This window comes from Carettochelys insculpta, chromosome 3 (assembly GCF_033958435.1).
Source record: "Carettochelys insculpta isolate YL-2023 chromosome 3, ASM3395843v1, whole genome shotgun sequence".
In the NCBI taxonomy this organism is placed as follows: Eukaryota; Metazoa; Chordata; order Testudines; family Carettochelyidae; genus Carettochelys; species Carettochelys insculpta.
This window is the reverse complement of record NC_134139.1, coordinates 58,384,284-58,399,254: the sequence shown is the minus strand read 5'-3', so window position 1 is coordinate 58,399,254 and position 14,971 is coordinate 58,384,284. Positions and strand designations below refer to the sequence as shown.

At 38.6% G+C, this 14,971-nt stretch overlaps 2 protein-coding genes across 3 annotated transcripts in view; one reads left to right on the top strand and one right to left on the bottom strand.

Moving 5' to 3' along the window:
- Positions 1-13,620, top strand: part of IARS2 (isoleucyl-tRNA synthetase 2, mitochondrial) — a 76,424-nt gene extending 62,804 nt beyond the window's left edge. Inside the window, exon 24 of the mRNA XM_074989939.1 lies at positions 13,453-13,620. The gene's annotated coding sequence lies outside the window, so the exon portion shown is untranslated. The remainder of the gene's footprint in view (positions 1-13,452) is intronic.
- RAB3GAP2 (RAB3 GTPase activating non-catalytic protein subunit 2) overlaps positions 1-14,971 on the bottom strand; it is a 72,945-nt gene that overhangs the window by 7,945 nt on the left and 50,029 nt on the right. For both annotated transcript variants that reach the window (XM_074989937.1, XM_074989938.1), the window contains exons 22-31: positions 14,209-14,314; positions 12,601-12,761; positions 10,412-10,628; positions 9,887-10,060; positions 9,669-9,775; positions 8,236-8,302; positions 6,909-6,979; positions 3,820-3,855; positions 2,349-2,423; positions 1,244-1,462 (exon numbers count right to left, since the gene is read on the bottom strand). In XM_074989937.1, the coding sequence (XP_074846038.1) occupies positions 1,244-1,462; positions 2,349-2,423; positions 3,820-3,855; positions 6,909-6,979; positions 8,236-8,302; positions 9,669-9,775; positions 9,887-10,060; positions 10,412-10,628; positions 12,601-12,761; positions 14,209-14,314 (1,233 nt within the window). The remainder of the gene's footprint in view (positions 1-1,243; positions 1,463-2,348; positions 2,424-3,819; positions 3,856-6,908; positions 6,980-8,235; positions 8,303-9,668; positions 9,776-9,886; positions 10,061-10,411; positions 10,629-12,600; positions 12,762-14,208; positions 14,315-14,971) is intronic.

The following is a 14,971-nucleotide window of genomic DNA, read 5'->3' as shown; positions in this document are numbered from 1 at the left end:
CCAGGGACGCAAGTCCCACTGGGCTCCCTTGTCCAAGGAAACCAGGCTCCCCCACCACTAACCTCCCAACCGGGGTCCCTGGTCCAGTAACATCTGTGGTCCTGACGGACGACAGATGTTACGGTACAACAGAATTCTCATTTTGCGAGGTTCAAGCTGTATTACATATCACCAGCTATCAGCCAAGATTCCCTGAAGATCCGTCAGGAAGAAGTTCTGCAAGGCAGCTTGCAGAACATCGGGGAATCTTGAGCAACTGAGGCAAAGAACATGCAACAGCCATACACAAAGGCAAAGCAGCACCTTTTTTCACATTGTTCTCTGGGAAAGTAATTTGATTTGCAGGGTTGCAACTTCTTTTGTAGAGAAAGTAGGGTTTGTATATAACACAGGTAACATCCTTTACTGGCATAGTAAGTGGGTGTGCAAGCAAGTGCTTTGCTAACTAGGTACAGAGTGCTACATGGAAGGAAATACACAGAGCAAAATACAAAAAAGGGGTATTTTGTATTGAGATATTTTTATAAATACAGCTTTAAGGAGACATCTGTAGTATGATACTTTTGCACAGAACTGATTATTTCCTGTAGGATCAGTTTATACTAACCTACATCAGCTTTGTAATTCTAAAATTCACTCAGCGTGCACACCACAGCTGCGAGGACAGCAGCTCAATACATACCATTTTCTTTACATCAGCTTTAGGACTTGAGTAGATGCAACAACAGATTCCCTTTTAAATATAGCTATTATTTATTTTAATTAGTTTGCTTTTGCTCTCAAGGAAACTAGCTATTGTTCCTTCCTGAGAAAGAAGTAGGGCATGAAGTATCAGGAATAACTGATGCCAAGGGAGTGACAAATCTTATTATCATAGACTATTTGTAAACTCTCTGATCTTATGACTCCCAAACTAACAAAAGTATGACCAAATCAGAATGCATCCTGTGTTCTCACCATGCAGTGACAGTCATACGAACTAAATGCAGGACCTGATATTGACACCTCTCAATGACCCTAAAGACACCTTACTCAGAAGAAAACCTACCACATTTGACAACTGCTGTAACAGGTTCTGGAAGCAATCCTTAGCTGTACAGAGTGCACCAATTATCTTTTGCATATCAATCTATATTCATTTAAAGAATTGTTTATAAAATGATAAAACGTGTGCTTGTTAACTAGCTGCAGCAAAGACAGCAGATTATAAAAGATGTACTCATAATACTTTTAAAAGACCTACCTTACTATCAAATAGTGAGAGAGGCTTCATACTCTTCAGAGAAAACCTCATGATTCCATATAATATAGTACACAATACTGATTGGTGTTCAACAAGTGGGTAGTGGATGTGTTTCTGCTCCAGAGCTAGCTCTACTATTGAGACTGGTCCTTCAGCTGACACCCAGGCATCTTCTGTGTCCAAAACTGGAGCTTGCATTTCATCACTATTAACCTCTGCCTAGAATAGCAATGATGAGCAGTCAGCAATCCCAAAAGCACCAATTCCAAAATTTTAAGCTCCTACTTAGAAAAACAATGAGAATCTCTATATTAAAAAGAAACAAGAACTCCATTACAAACCACCATTTCTCCTGCAAAAATATTTTAAAAACAACAAATACTCCATATTCACTAAAAAGAAAAAAAGCAAATGTTGGTTAAATGAAGTTGTGAACAAAAAGTCCTGGCACCTTACAGACTAACAAAGTTTTTGGCGCATACACTTTCATTGACAAAGACCCACTTTGTCAGATGCATATGACATGGAATGGGTCTTCACCCACGAAAGCTTGTGCACCAAAAAAACCCCATCTGTTAGTCTATGAGGTGCCACAGGACTTCTCATTGTTTTTTGCAGACATAGACTAACACAGCTATCCCTCTGATACTTGTATCTATATTGACAGGTCTCAGAGGAAGTACCCGGGTTACTCTGTTTCAGCAAAAAAAATGTTGGAGAGTACTGGCACTCTGAAGACTAACAAATTTATGAGGGTGTTAGGGCATACACTTTTGTGAGATACAACTCACTTCATCAGAGGCTAAAGACAAACCAGAGGTGAGAGTGTGACATCAGTACTCACAGAATCAGAATAGATGTAGCTCATGTCTGCTGGAGATGAGAAAGTGGGAGAGTCTGGATGAGAAATTATCTATCGTAATGTGAATACCACACCAGGTGTCTGTTTAGTCCTGGGTTCATGATGTCAAATTTGCACATTAATTAATTCCAGCTCAGCAGTTTCAACTTACAATATGGTTTGGAGGTGTGTGGTTTTTTTTGCCTGAAACTTACTACTAAAACCATGCATGTTCTTACATATTTTCTAATAAAAATATTTTACCTCCATTAAGATTTGAAGATGATCTGTGCAAGAGCCAAGAAAAGATGTCATTGCAGTATCACCCATACCGACATCCTATCAAACAAAGATAGAGTTAAATACCCACAGAGGCTGTGTCTACACCTGCATTCCTCTTTTGAAATAGGTATGCAAATGAGGTGCAAATTTGCATAGTTGGCACCTCATTTGCATATTCTTATTTCAAAATAGCTTCTTTTAAAAGAAAACCAGTGTAGACACTGCTCTTTCAAAAGTAAACCCCATCTTTGAAAGAATCCTTCTTCCCATAAAAAAGGGTTTTCTTCTTTCAAAAGAAGCTATTTTGAAATATGAATATGCAAATGAGGTGCCAGATATGCAAATGTGTGTCATTTGCATTTTCAGATCCCCTCATTTGCATACCTCTTTCAAAAGAGGAATGCAAGTGTAGACACAGCCAGAGTGATTTTACTTGGATGCATTTCAAAATGTATTAGTTGCAGACAAGACTGAGGCTCTTTATCAGCACTATTCACATTTCTGAGAGGGCACGATTTGCTAGAGAATATAAAACAAGTACTAGCACTTATTTCAGTACCTTTATGTCTTTATAGTTAAGACCAAATAGTTGTAACATAAAGGCTGTGTCTACACAGGCACAAATCTTCGGAACAGCCATATTTCGAAGATTACTAATGAGGTGCTGAATTGAATATTCAGCACCTCATTAGCATTAAGACACTTCCAGCCATGGCGCTTCGGAAGTGCCGCTTTTGAAAGCGCGCAGCTCGACGCAGCTACACGGGGGTCCTTTTTGAAAGAACCTGCACCTTTCGAAATCCCCTTATTCCGATCAGTGAGAAGGATAAGGGGATTTTGAAAGGTGTGGGGTCCTTTTGAAAAGGACCTCCGTGTAGCCGCGCGCTTTCGAAAGCAGAGCTTTTGAAGCACCACAGCTGGAAGCGTCTTAATGCCTTATTAGTAATCTTCAAAATGGCCATTAGCATGGCTATTTTGAAGATTTGTGCCCGTGTAGACACACCCAAAGATTCAGATAACAGAATAAAATAGAATTTGAGAATTTTCAAAAAAGCTTTGCAACATCTGGAAAAAGTGTTGGTAATAAAAGTTGCTTATTCTATCTACTTGCTGCACAGTTCTATTAACTATATTCCTCGAAGAATTTTATCAGACCCAACAAACCCACTACCATGTAGTTTCAATTAATTCTTCCAGAAGATGATAAAATCACAGACAAAATGTTCGGCACACTTTAAACTCAAGTTCATATTCTATAATATTTATACTAGTTTTTGACCTTTCAACTTGATTTGTCAAACTGGAAATTTAAGACTGGCTAAAATTCCTCAATATTTATTTTTTATTTTAATCTTTCCTATCTACATCTCCTTATGCACTGTCGCATTAAAACCATGAAAAATAGATTCAATAACCACTGAAACAAAATGTAGACAAATAAAATACTACTTGCCCTTCTGCATAATCTGTCCTTCGGCACTTTTCCAACCTATTATAGAACAAATTTTCAGCATAAGCAATCTATTTGTTGAAGTATCAATTTAACATTAGTAACTTAATTTCCTTATACATTTTTTTTCCTATTGTACTACAAAACAAGATAAAACATCTTAATTTTAAAAACTGACTGGATAAAGGCTATAGTACAAAGTAAGAGCTGAGATGCAGTTTCTACATTGAATAATTTCAATGGGCAAAGCTTTTGGCAAAAATCTTCCTTGTATGCTGACGTTTTCCATACTATATATCACCTGTTTGATTTATTTATCTTCCATCTGCAGAACGAAAAGAGACTGAATATACAACAGCCATTTTAAAGATGTTGTTTCAACATTCTGTAGTCTTCCTTATGAAATAAATAGTTGAAGAATGTTACCTTTCCTAAGAAGCCTCTTATGATCTTCATCTGAATAGAATGTATTATGTTCAGTATTTACAAATATTTGCCCATGGTGGACACTACTAAAAAAATCTTGTGGAATAACAATAACCCCTCCTAGCTTTCCATCTTTATTCATGTTGTTTATTTTGGCTGGTTTTCCTACTGGTATAGTAATTTGAAAATTAGTAATGTAAAGGATTCAGTGATGAATGAATTATGCAAATCAGTGACTTTCAAGATTGGAAGCTGATGAGATGCAAGGTTAAAAGAAGACTACCCATCCTAGCCAAAGGCTTGACTCTCCAAATAGGTTACCTTCAGCTAGGAGAAAATCTGTGTTATTGCAAGACAGAACTACCCTCTTGGGTACCCTCCAATTCATTGTTAACTGTTGCGACAGCTGGAATCAAACCCATGTTTAAACTGATTTTTCACAAGATGTACCACTAAATTATGGTAATCTTCATATATAAGAACACTAAATATAGGTTAATAAATTCTCAGAACAATCATTCAGAAACCTGAAGCTCTAAAACCACTTCACTGTTTATTGAATAATTTGAATATTGGGTCAAAGAAAAAAAATTAAACATAGAGCCAATAGCTAAGTCTGGATGTCAATCTCTTCAGTTTGCTCTGAAGATGTGTTTTTAAGACAATTAGACTTTCCTTACACATTTGGCATAGGTTCCATTTTGAAAAAAAAAGTGAAATTTTAAGTTGAAGTTTCACTGTTTTCTTCACTACTAGCTGGTTCAATCACACTGGGCCCAATTCTGATCTAATTTATATCAGGGTGAGTGAGGGACAAATTCCACTGAAACAAGTGGAGTTATGTTGATGAGAAAAATCAAAGTGAAAGGACTAAAAGGCACACAAAACCTGAACCAAAACCTTCTGACAGCAACTCAGAGACTCCCAAAGATTTCAGTGGTGCAGGACTTGCGCAACAGTATCAAGAATGAAAGCAGAAAGAAATACATGACAAATATGAAAAAGCAGCATGGAAAAATGGATATTCCAGAATATCGGTTGAGACAGGGAATCTGCAATAAGGTAGTTACACAGTGTAAATCACGAGGCACTTTGGTGTCTGAATTCTAAGCAAGAGCCAGATCTCTTGTTGCCTGTTAAATAGAGCTGCTAAGCTCCCACTTCCACAGCTCAGTGCACCTTCTACAGATGACGAAAAGCATGGGTAGATGGAAGCTTTTCATCCCCACCATGTAAAGAGCTCACTGATCTAACCTCTTCTGATTTGGCTACCACAGCACTCTCTGATCAACAGCTAAAAGAAAATATGTGGCCTCTGAATTCCTACAACAATTCCAATGAAGGGCATTAAGATATATTCAAATGTGTACTCAGAAAACGTGTTCAAATGACTGAATAAATAAGGCAGCAAATCTTTACCCTTACTTATTTAGATATTAATGCATCAAGGCAATACAGAAGCGTGGGTTCTAAAAATGTAAGCAGTACCATTAATCAAAAAACTTTTGCCTAGGAGATGGAACTAACTGAATTCTTCTGCAGCTATAAGCTTACTTGTAGAAGTGTACATGGCCATCTAATAAATTATACAAAAAAGGCGGCACAGAAAGGAAGAGGTGACGAAAATAATAACCACGCACCTCTAACCTCAATACCACCATGTTATTTTGGTACTCTCCTTTTTTGCCCAAAACACACCCCCAAAAAAGTCTGGCCTTCTCTGTATGGAGTATTCTAGTAATCAATTAGTTCCCCTGTGCGTCTTGCAAATTGATACACTTGATATAAATTCCTTCAGTTTAGCTGGGCCCATTATTTGATAGCAGCTCTTAAACCTAGTTTGGAATCACCATTTTCGTTCTCAGTAAGCCAGTTAGTTCAGTACTACATGCATGAAACCAGACATATTCAGGAAGGTCAAAGCCTGGCAGAACTCGTGGCAAACAAGTCCTATAACACAAGACTGATTCAGCTACCCCAGGGAGTTAAAGGTGCTCAGCACCATCTAAGACATATTCTTGCATCTTTCTTCACAAAACCTATAAAGAATACGGAAGGAATATGGTACACAAGCCAAAAAGCATCTTCACCTGCATGGTCTTAATACGGCTTCATAGTGAAAACCAAGTGATGTAAAATAATGCATAGCATTGAGTTATTATCCATTAAGCTAATTTATTGGTTACCAGGTCAATAAAAATACATAGGACAGATAATGCAGGAGTGGCAAGTTTGTGTTCCTTAAAATAAAATGACTGGTAAAGGTTTTTAAGATTTGTATGTAATTGCAAAGGAGAGCTTCTTGTAATTCAATAAATTTTTAGACTAGTGACAGGTCAGGAAAAGGATTAAGTGTGGAAACATCTGCCAACTTCAGCTGCTTACTATAACTTACAATAAAAGATTTTTCCAATATTTGCTCACTCCAAAACAATGAACAAATTGGATTTTTAAAAAAAATAGCTATTTCCCACTATATGCTTTTCAAAAGTAACCACTATTAGCCAAAATAATGAAACCACCCATGGAGCACAGTTTACCTCTATAATCAAATTAAAGATGGTCACACAAAAGAGCAATGTTTTAAGTATTTGATAGCTTAATTTCTCCACAAACAAAACGGTAAGAACAGAGCTTAAAACTAACAGCCACAATAGCATGTTTACCTTGTCCATTAGGTATGTAGCAGCTGAGAGCCTTTTTACTAAAAATGTATTCCACATCATTAGAGCAATACCTAAAATAATTACAGAAAAAAAATGTAAGCTACATCTGAATGGAACATCAGAAGAAGTTAAATGTAAACTCATACACTGAAAGTTATTCCAGAAGAGAGAGAGCTATTTAAAAATTAATGATACAATGCACTGCAGATGAAACAGTACTAGGAGACATAGTTTAATCTGCTTCCAACAAAAGGATAAGCCAGACCTTACTATAGAGATTTGCACGGTGGTGTTTTGTTTTGCTCTTTGTGGCGGTGGAGGGGGGCGGGGGGTGGAGCCGGTACTGAGCCAGCTCTGCGCCCTGCCCCATCCCCAGCCAGCCCAGCGGCTGGGGCTGCCGAGGTGCCAGTACTCAATACACGCACAAAAAAGCACTGGATTTACATTTCGTTGTGTTCAGGCATTGGCTGCTGACATAAACAGTTCAAAAAACTGAGATGCATGGGCCCAGAGTTCCTTTAGTAGCAGGGAATCAGAAGAGAAGACTGCAGAGGAAGGCAAGTGTCAAGTCAGTCCAATTATAAAGCAACCAGGACAAGATCCTAGTTTCCATTTCAAAAGTACAGGACTGCTTTAGTGACCAGAGAGATTTAATGCATTTATGGCTAATCCTTTAAAAACGTCATAATGTCACTGTGGTTCATGGACTTGTTTGACATGTAGCAAGTCTGGGGCTGAAGAGAGTATAATAGTTTATTGCTAGTGCCTTAGTCATGCACTGTATTGTGGTTACAAGCAGTAAAGTGGCCTAGAACAGGCTTCTGCTCTATGATACACAGTAAATTATAGATAATACTGAAGGACAGGCCCTGTGTAATGAATGGAACTGGACTAGGTTGCTAGAGCATATAGTTCTCTCATTCTAATCCACCAAGATTTTAAAAGTTAGCCCAATTTTACAGAAACGTGTTTGACCATGCTTCCAACTAAATTGGTTGTAAGCAATCTAGGAAGTATGTGTGGGTGCAACCAAATCGTGTTATACCAAGGAAGGAATTAAAAAAAAAAACAAAAACAAAAACAAAAAAACCCCACAACAACCTGGCTTGCCCAAATCTAAAAAACATCTCAATCTTTGTGGAAAAGAGTCCAACTACTTATGGTGGGAAAACTTGGGGGAGCTTGAATGTCGGCATCAGGGTCCTCATTAGGTAGAGATGCGTGGCCAGCATAACAAACTAGACAGATTTATATTAATTTCTATGTACACTGATTTATCTTGCTCTCCAGAAACGTATCAATGATGCTCTTCGGCAATAGTACTTACCATGCTGTACGTGGGCATTAACAATGCATCTGAGGTGATCTATAGATCTAATCAGAAAACGTGCTTCCTTATATAAAGGGGAAAGAAGAATAAAAAAAAAGCCAAATACATTATTCAATTGTTCAATGGCAGTTTAAATACAGACTGGAAATTCTTTAAAAAGAGTTAAACACAGTTTATTTTCAAGATACTCATTTTCCAGTTAAAGAATATTTTAGGGTTTCTTTTCTTAAAAGTGATTTGTTATTACAATTTCCTCTTATCATCAAGCAAATGCACATACACGTCAATGCCATCTAAGCTAGTCTAACTGAACACTTCGCTATCCTAGTGTAATTTTCCAGCGTTTTAGTTTATACACTAATGACATTTTTAACCATTCATCATTTATCCTTCAGATAAAGATAAAATCCTGTTTTTTTAAAAAAAAAACTACACCATTGTCTAACTTCTTTTTGGTACAGCTCTACTAAATCCCAAACAAGGTGAACCTTTACTATGCAGTGATGTGCCCTATAGCACACATTTACTGAGCCTGGGAGATGCTGCATTCAGCTATGAACGCTGGATGTTCAGAATGCATCATGATCAGAATTAAAAGTGAGCAGTTACAAGTATTAGTGAATTCAAAAGGGGATAATAAAAACAAATTTGGCTACCAATTTCCAGACTCCAGAATTCTTAATAGCTGCTTGAAAAATCTTAAAACAAACTAAAAAATAAAACTATAGCCTTTTAAAACCATTCATTGTGCACATTGTTCACTCACAAAAAGGAAGGCCCAGTTCCGTTCCCTGTTTATGAAACAGGCTAGGTCTACACTTACCTTGAAGGTCAACAGCTGCTACGCATTTTTTGATATGCCTATTGCCTACCAAAAATCAACTCTGCAGGCACCTACTTCCATGCCTGTCTTCATGATAGAGGGTCAATGGGAGTGCTCCTCCCGTCGACCTTCCTTAAATCTCAGGACCCCCAAAGATCAAACCAAAGTGATCAATCTTTTACGGTAAGTATAGATATAGCCTTAGATTGGGGGTAGAATCTGTGAGAGATAAGACTATACATGGCAGTCTCCTTTAACATACACTGAAAGCAGAGAAAGATGGTGCAGTAAAGTAACACAACCAGTGTTGTGTATTTGTGACCTGTCCAATATTTCAAATCAGAAATATGAAAGCTGAAGAACTTCCCCTTTACCAAATAAGTGACAATTTGTCTTTGTCTTGCACAAATACCTGTCTGTCTGTCTTGTGGATGGCATCCCACAGGTCCTAGCATCTAAGTTTTTTTTATTTCTTTACACTGATAAATGGGGAGCACAAATTTAAGCAGTGTTGATTAATTTCCTTTTAAAAAGTTTAGCATCAATTAGTAAATTAAAACACAAGTAAGGCACTCCTAAGTACACCAAAAAATTAGATTTGCATTACCTCTGGATCTTTATTCCATTGCACTACATATTCCCAGCAACAATGTGTGTGTAGTATGTCCAGTTGAAGACTACAAGGAAACTGCTGATATGCTAACTGCAGCAACTCTAAAACACAATTGAAGAAGTCAGAGACAACCTTCTACTAATTAAAAACAATTCAGCCAACTCAGTCCCCTGTGAAAAAGTTTAAGTTTGAAAGGGGTTGTTTGTATCTACCTAAGACTGTTTCCATGCCTGGCTCTGCTCCTGGTTTCTCAAGGGGCACATTCCCATCAATTTCTACAGGTGCCGCTGTGCTTTCTGCCTCTTTCTTCCCTTGCGCCAGCTTCAGTATCATGGGACTGAAATCTTGTTTGAAAATCCATTTTGCTACACTGTCAGCAATCCCTCCTAAGACACAAAAGGAAAGTATAAGATACAGTCAACATTTAATTCTGCTGAAAAGTACCTGGCAAACTCAGATCTGAAACATACACAAAGGGAAGAGACTCCTGTCAGTTAAGAGAAACCATTAATGGTGTAATTTGTATGTCAATTAGAAGATCTCAACCAACTAAGTGGCTACAACTTTACAGGGTAGAATAAAAGTCCAGAAAAGGAATGAAAACAAAAATTAAGCTACATACAATTAGCATACCGATAGCGGGACTGCTCCCAAAATAAGGTGCAATTCACTGGAATAAGGGTGATAGAAGCTGTTAGGTGAGGCATTAATAAAACCTGCTTTGAAAGAGTATATACCTTTCCCTCCTTCGAGTAACTTCTTCACAGAGAGTCTGCACAGTGGCTCAGCTTGTAGAGATGACACTCTGGTTGTCCTCGTTCTCACTTTACTGTGCAATAGGGTCTGAAGTATCAGACAATCCTCTAATTGTTTCAGTAGAAGTTTCCAATATTCAGTATCAAGAGAAAGTGCTTCCCAGGAATCTGTGTCAGCACCTACAAACGTTCGGGAAAACTAACAAGGCAGGTTATTTGTGAGCTTTTTGCAGACCAGTTTGTTGTAGATAGAGAATGAATAGTTACACAGAAGTAAATCAGTATTCAAATTCACTCACAGGTCTTACATTTTCTTAAATAAATGTACACGTGTAAAAGTATCCAATAAAATGTGCAATTCCAAAAACCTTTGTCTGGGCCAGGCCAGCAGCAAGGGGGTGGGCATTGCTCTCTCCTGGCCCAGCAAACTCCCTCATTTGGAACTGGTCAGATCTTGAGGGTGCCAGACCAGGAAATTCCAATCTGTGCGTTCCACTGATACCAAAAAATAACGAGAAGTCCTATGGCACCTTACAGACTAACAGATATTTTGGAGCATAAGCTTTCATGGGCAAAGACCCACTTTGTCAGATGCAATGTAGGGGAGATTCCAGAAGCAGTTCTAATCATACAGGTTCATGAAAAGGAGGAGTCCCAATCAAGAGGAAAGCCAGGGTTGATGAGGTCAGTTCAGTCAGGGAGGATGTGGCCCTCTTCAAGCAGCTCATATGGATGTGACCACTGATACTGGTATCTTACACATCACTCTTTAGACAGATTTAACCTTCCACCACTTCGACTTCCCACTATATCCATAAATCCAAATATTTCATATCATGTTCCCATAAGTACCGATCAAATACTTTTCCTCTATTACCTTTTAGAACATCATGATTTAGAATGTGGTATCTTTGTGCCCTTCATGCATATAAGCAATGCTTTGTTTTCCCTGGGAACCTGCAAAACCCTTCTGCAATCAATGGTACAAAGTTCCAGTTTCTACCTCTGCGGAGTCATATGGATATCAGAGTGTAAAGCTGTCAGTTGGCCAGTTCTAAATATCAACTTGGCCTCAGATTGGTATATTTTTGAGAGGAAATTCCACTTTGGGGAAAAGGAAGAAAACTTTTGTGGTTATTGAAGTGTTATTGTTACATTAGGGCTGTGTGAAAGATGGGATGGATTTGAAATATTAGTCTAAATATTGGCAAAGGTGGATTGGGGGCAGAACACGTGTGTCATTAAAAACAGGTTCATGATAAATACAATCCATCAGCTTCAATTGGTGATTTACAGCAACATTAATGGGACACACCAAACAATCATGCTTCTGTTTAATATTTTTAGCCCACTCTTTCAATTAACAAATACAACTACTTCTACAAAAGATTTTTTTCTTCTAGTTATTTCCCCCTCCCAACTCTCCAGTAGACCTTTCGGTGGAATTCACTATGGCTTCAGTGATACATGAATCTCCTGCTGGACCTTTGTGTAGGAGTGAATTTCAGCCTTTAGACATTTGACAGCAGTTTGTTTTCAGTCCATTTCAGGAGTTTCTCCTGTATACTCAGTGTTTTCTCTTGCTGAAAAGACCCTTCTTGCAAACAAGAAGGGCAATTTTTATAATACTTAAACAATTGGAAAATTATTATGGAAGGCAATTGAGCTAAATCAGGAGCTTTTTTAAAAACAGATTTTTTTAATTACACCTTTTAAAAATTATCTAAAAATACATTTAACATTTTTAAAAGTAGTCACACTCAGAAACTGGCACTTATGCAGGCTGAGTGAAAATCCATAACAACCTGAAAGTTCAGTTTTGGAAATCAACTAGGCTTCCAGCTGGTGTCCAGCTAAGTGTCTCCTGATCCTGGAAAACTTTGACTTGTTCAGTGTAAGAGACATTCTTCCATTCACACTGTCAAATTTCCTGGCTAGGTCTCCGGATAGGCTCTTGGAGCCATTACAATATGTAATTCAGATAAATCTCCAAGTTCAAACACAAGTTCCCAGGCTCTTGTTCCTCTGACTCCTCTTTCAGAGCACTGCATGTTTTGTGCTGGTTTCTGAGTTTTAGTGACTGACAACATGTTCCTTCCTCGTAAGGGCAGGACATTTGCATACCTGATACAATTATTGCTGGAGGGAGCAGAAATCTCAGATTTACTTACTTTTTTCTCTGCCACAGTGTCAGTGATCTGTGCTGTCACTGAATGCCCAACATGTGCAGATAACAAGGCAGCACCATTATTTTCAGACTGAATACAAGCTGTGCGCATTTGCTGCCACCAGGGGGAAACTGACTGAGAATCCCATGACTCATCTATCGCAACTGTAGAAACAAAGGGGGGAAATATCCACGGGTGTGCTAAGAGATAAACTAGCAAAGTAACAACCTGACTTTGGAAGCTGAATTTCCTTTAACCATTACAATATAAGTTGGTTCAATACAGCATCTGTAACTGAACTAGTTCAGTTAATTTGTAATAATCACCAAGTTCTCTCTCTCCCTTTCTCTCAACATTTTCACCCCACAATTAGATCTCACATAGGCTGGAGGCTAGCAATGTGCTGGAAAAGGGCCAGCCTTCACTGATGGGGTGCCGAACAAGGTAGAGGTATGCGCAGAGTCCATATCCCTGATCTTCTGTGCCAGTTTCTTGGCAGAGAGCTGCTCCAGGGCCTGTGGTTGGATGGATTTTTCATATAGGTAAGTCTTGAGCCTGTTGGCTCAGTCCCCCCTGGCCCTCGCTGTGAAGCTGGAGCTATGGGTGCAGGATTGGGTTTGGTGGCCCTCACGCAGACACTTGATGCAGGAGCCACGGACGTCAGAGGCCATCTTAGCATACCTGCGCATTGCACATCAGTTGACGCCTGGGGAGCCCTGCATAGCAATGATGCAGCAACTGACTCTAACACTAACTTTTTTTGGTTATTTGAACTTCAAACAGGAGAGAAATTGGAGAAGGACAGAATAAACACTGAACTATCTAACCAACTAAGCTCTTCTCTGTCTTTCAGAGAGAGAGAGAGAGGGAGGGAGAGAAGCTCCATCTGCAGCCAAGGATGGCAGAGAAAGAACTAGAGGGGCCCGTGCTGCACGCACACCAGACAGCATAAGGAAGCACTACTGCACATGCGCATTAAACCACAGCTATAGAAGAATCTCTGATTGCGAGCACAAAGATGCACCAATACCCACAATGGAGCATCCACAGGGAGACTACTCAAAGAAGAACAAACCATTCTGAAAAGTGAAAGTGGTATGGACATAATTAAAAAGTATGGATAAAAAGCACCAGCGTACACATCTGGCCTGTCAACTCTTTTTGGGGAACAAGCCCAAATACACTCAGAAACGAAGGTGGTAGCTATAGAGTAAATGGGACACAGTTTGGAAATGGCCACATGGCTAAGAGAAGAAAAAAAGTGTGCACGTCTATATATTTTTAAAAAAAGAAATCCCTCCAGAGACATCAGTCACTTCTGACTGACACTGGGACCCAAGTCCTTACATCTCAGGGCTTTTATGGATCCAAGGCAATATTTCAAACCTTCCAGTCACTATAAGGGAAAATAGTCACACCATCTTGAATTATAACTGTAAATATCTCTATGAGTTGATCGTAAAATGCACTCAAGCAATATTCAGCTGGGTTTGCTTTCTTTACAATTTTACACAAAGCAGTACAGATTGTCAGAATGGCATGTTTCTGACACCCATTAATACTAGGTTTTACTTAACAGTGGTATTTTAAGATTATGAATGTGTATTTCACCTCTCATTTTGCTCAGAAGAGACAGCATAGTATGAAGACAGCAGATAGACTGGGGTTCATCTAGAATATCTTTTTCCTTGGAAAGCCACACATTCAGAAGCAGAGTCTGGAAAATAGAAGTGGAATATTTTAAAAGATTTGGGGGTGGGGGAATCCTCTAAAACCTTGGTACATTAATTACATCAAAGGTTGTATTTTCTCCCCCGTAACTCCTTAGGATTTGGTGAAACTATTGTTCCTGGAACCAAGTTACAGTACATCAACACACAGTTTATTAGTGTGCTGCAGATAAGTCTCATAGCACTGCTTTTATATACAACAGTACCACACTTCAGTAACCTTTCGATTACAAAAAAAGATCCTTTGGTACAAACTGCTCATGTGAACCTGACAGACAATTGCGGTCAGCCAGCCAGTCTCAACCTGGACAAAATTAGTATCATGTTGTTACACTGACTGCAAAATAAAGGCAGGGAGCAGAAGTTTCTTAAAACCAGAAAAGGATTAAGGTCAGCGCTTCATTCACAAGTCTGGGGCAGGAGAGTGCCAGTGTTGAGAGAAGATGAAATACAAAAGAGAATGAATGTAGGCTGAAAGAAATGAGCACATGAAGTTGAAGTTATAAGTGCACGTATAGTATAGAAACCAAACTGGGCTGAGATCAGCTGATTCACTGATCAAATAATAAATAATTTTCTAAAATTAAAAGGGTTATTTTAAGGTAAGTTTATACCACCCATGTTTGAAATAAAAATGTTTCCTG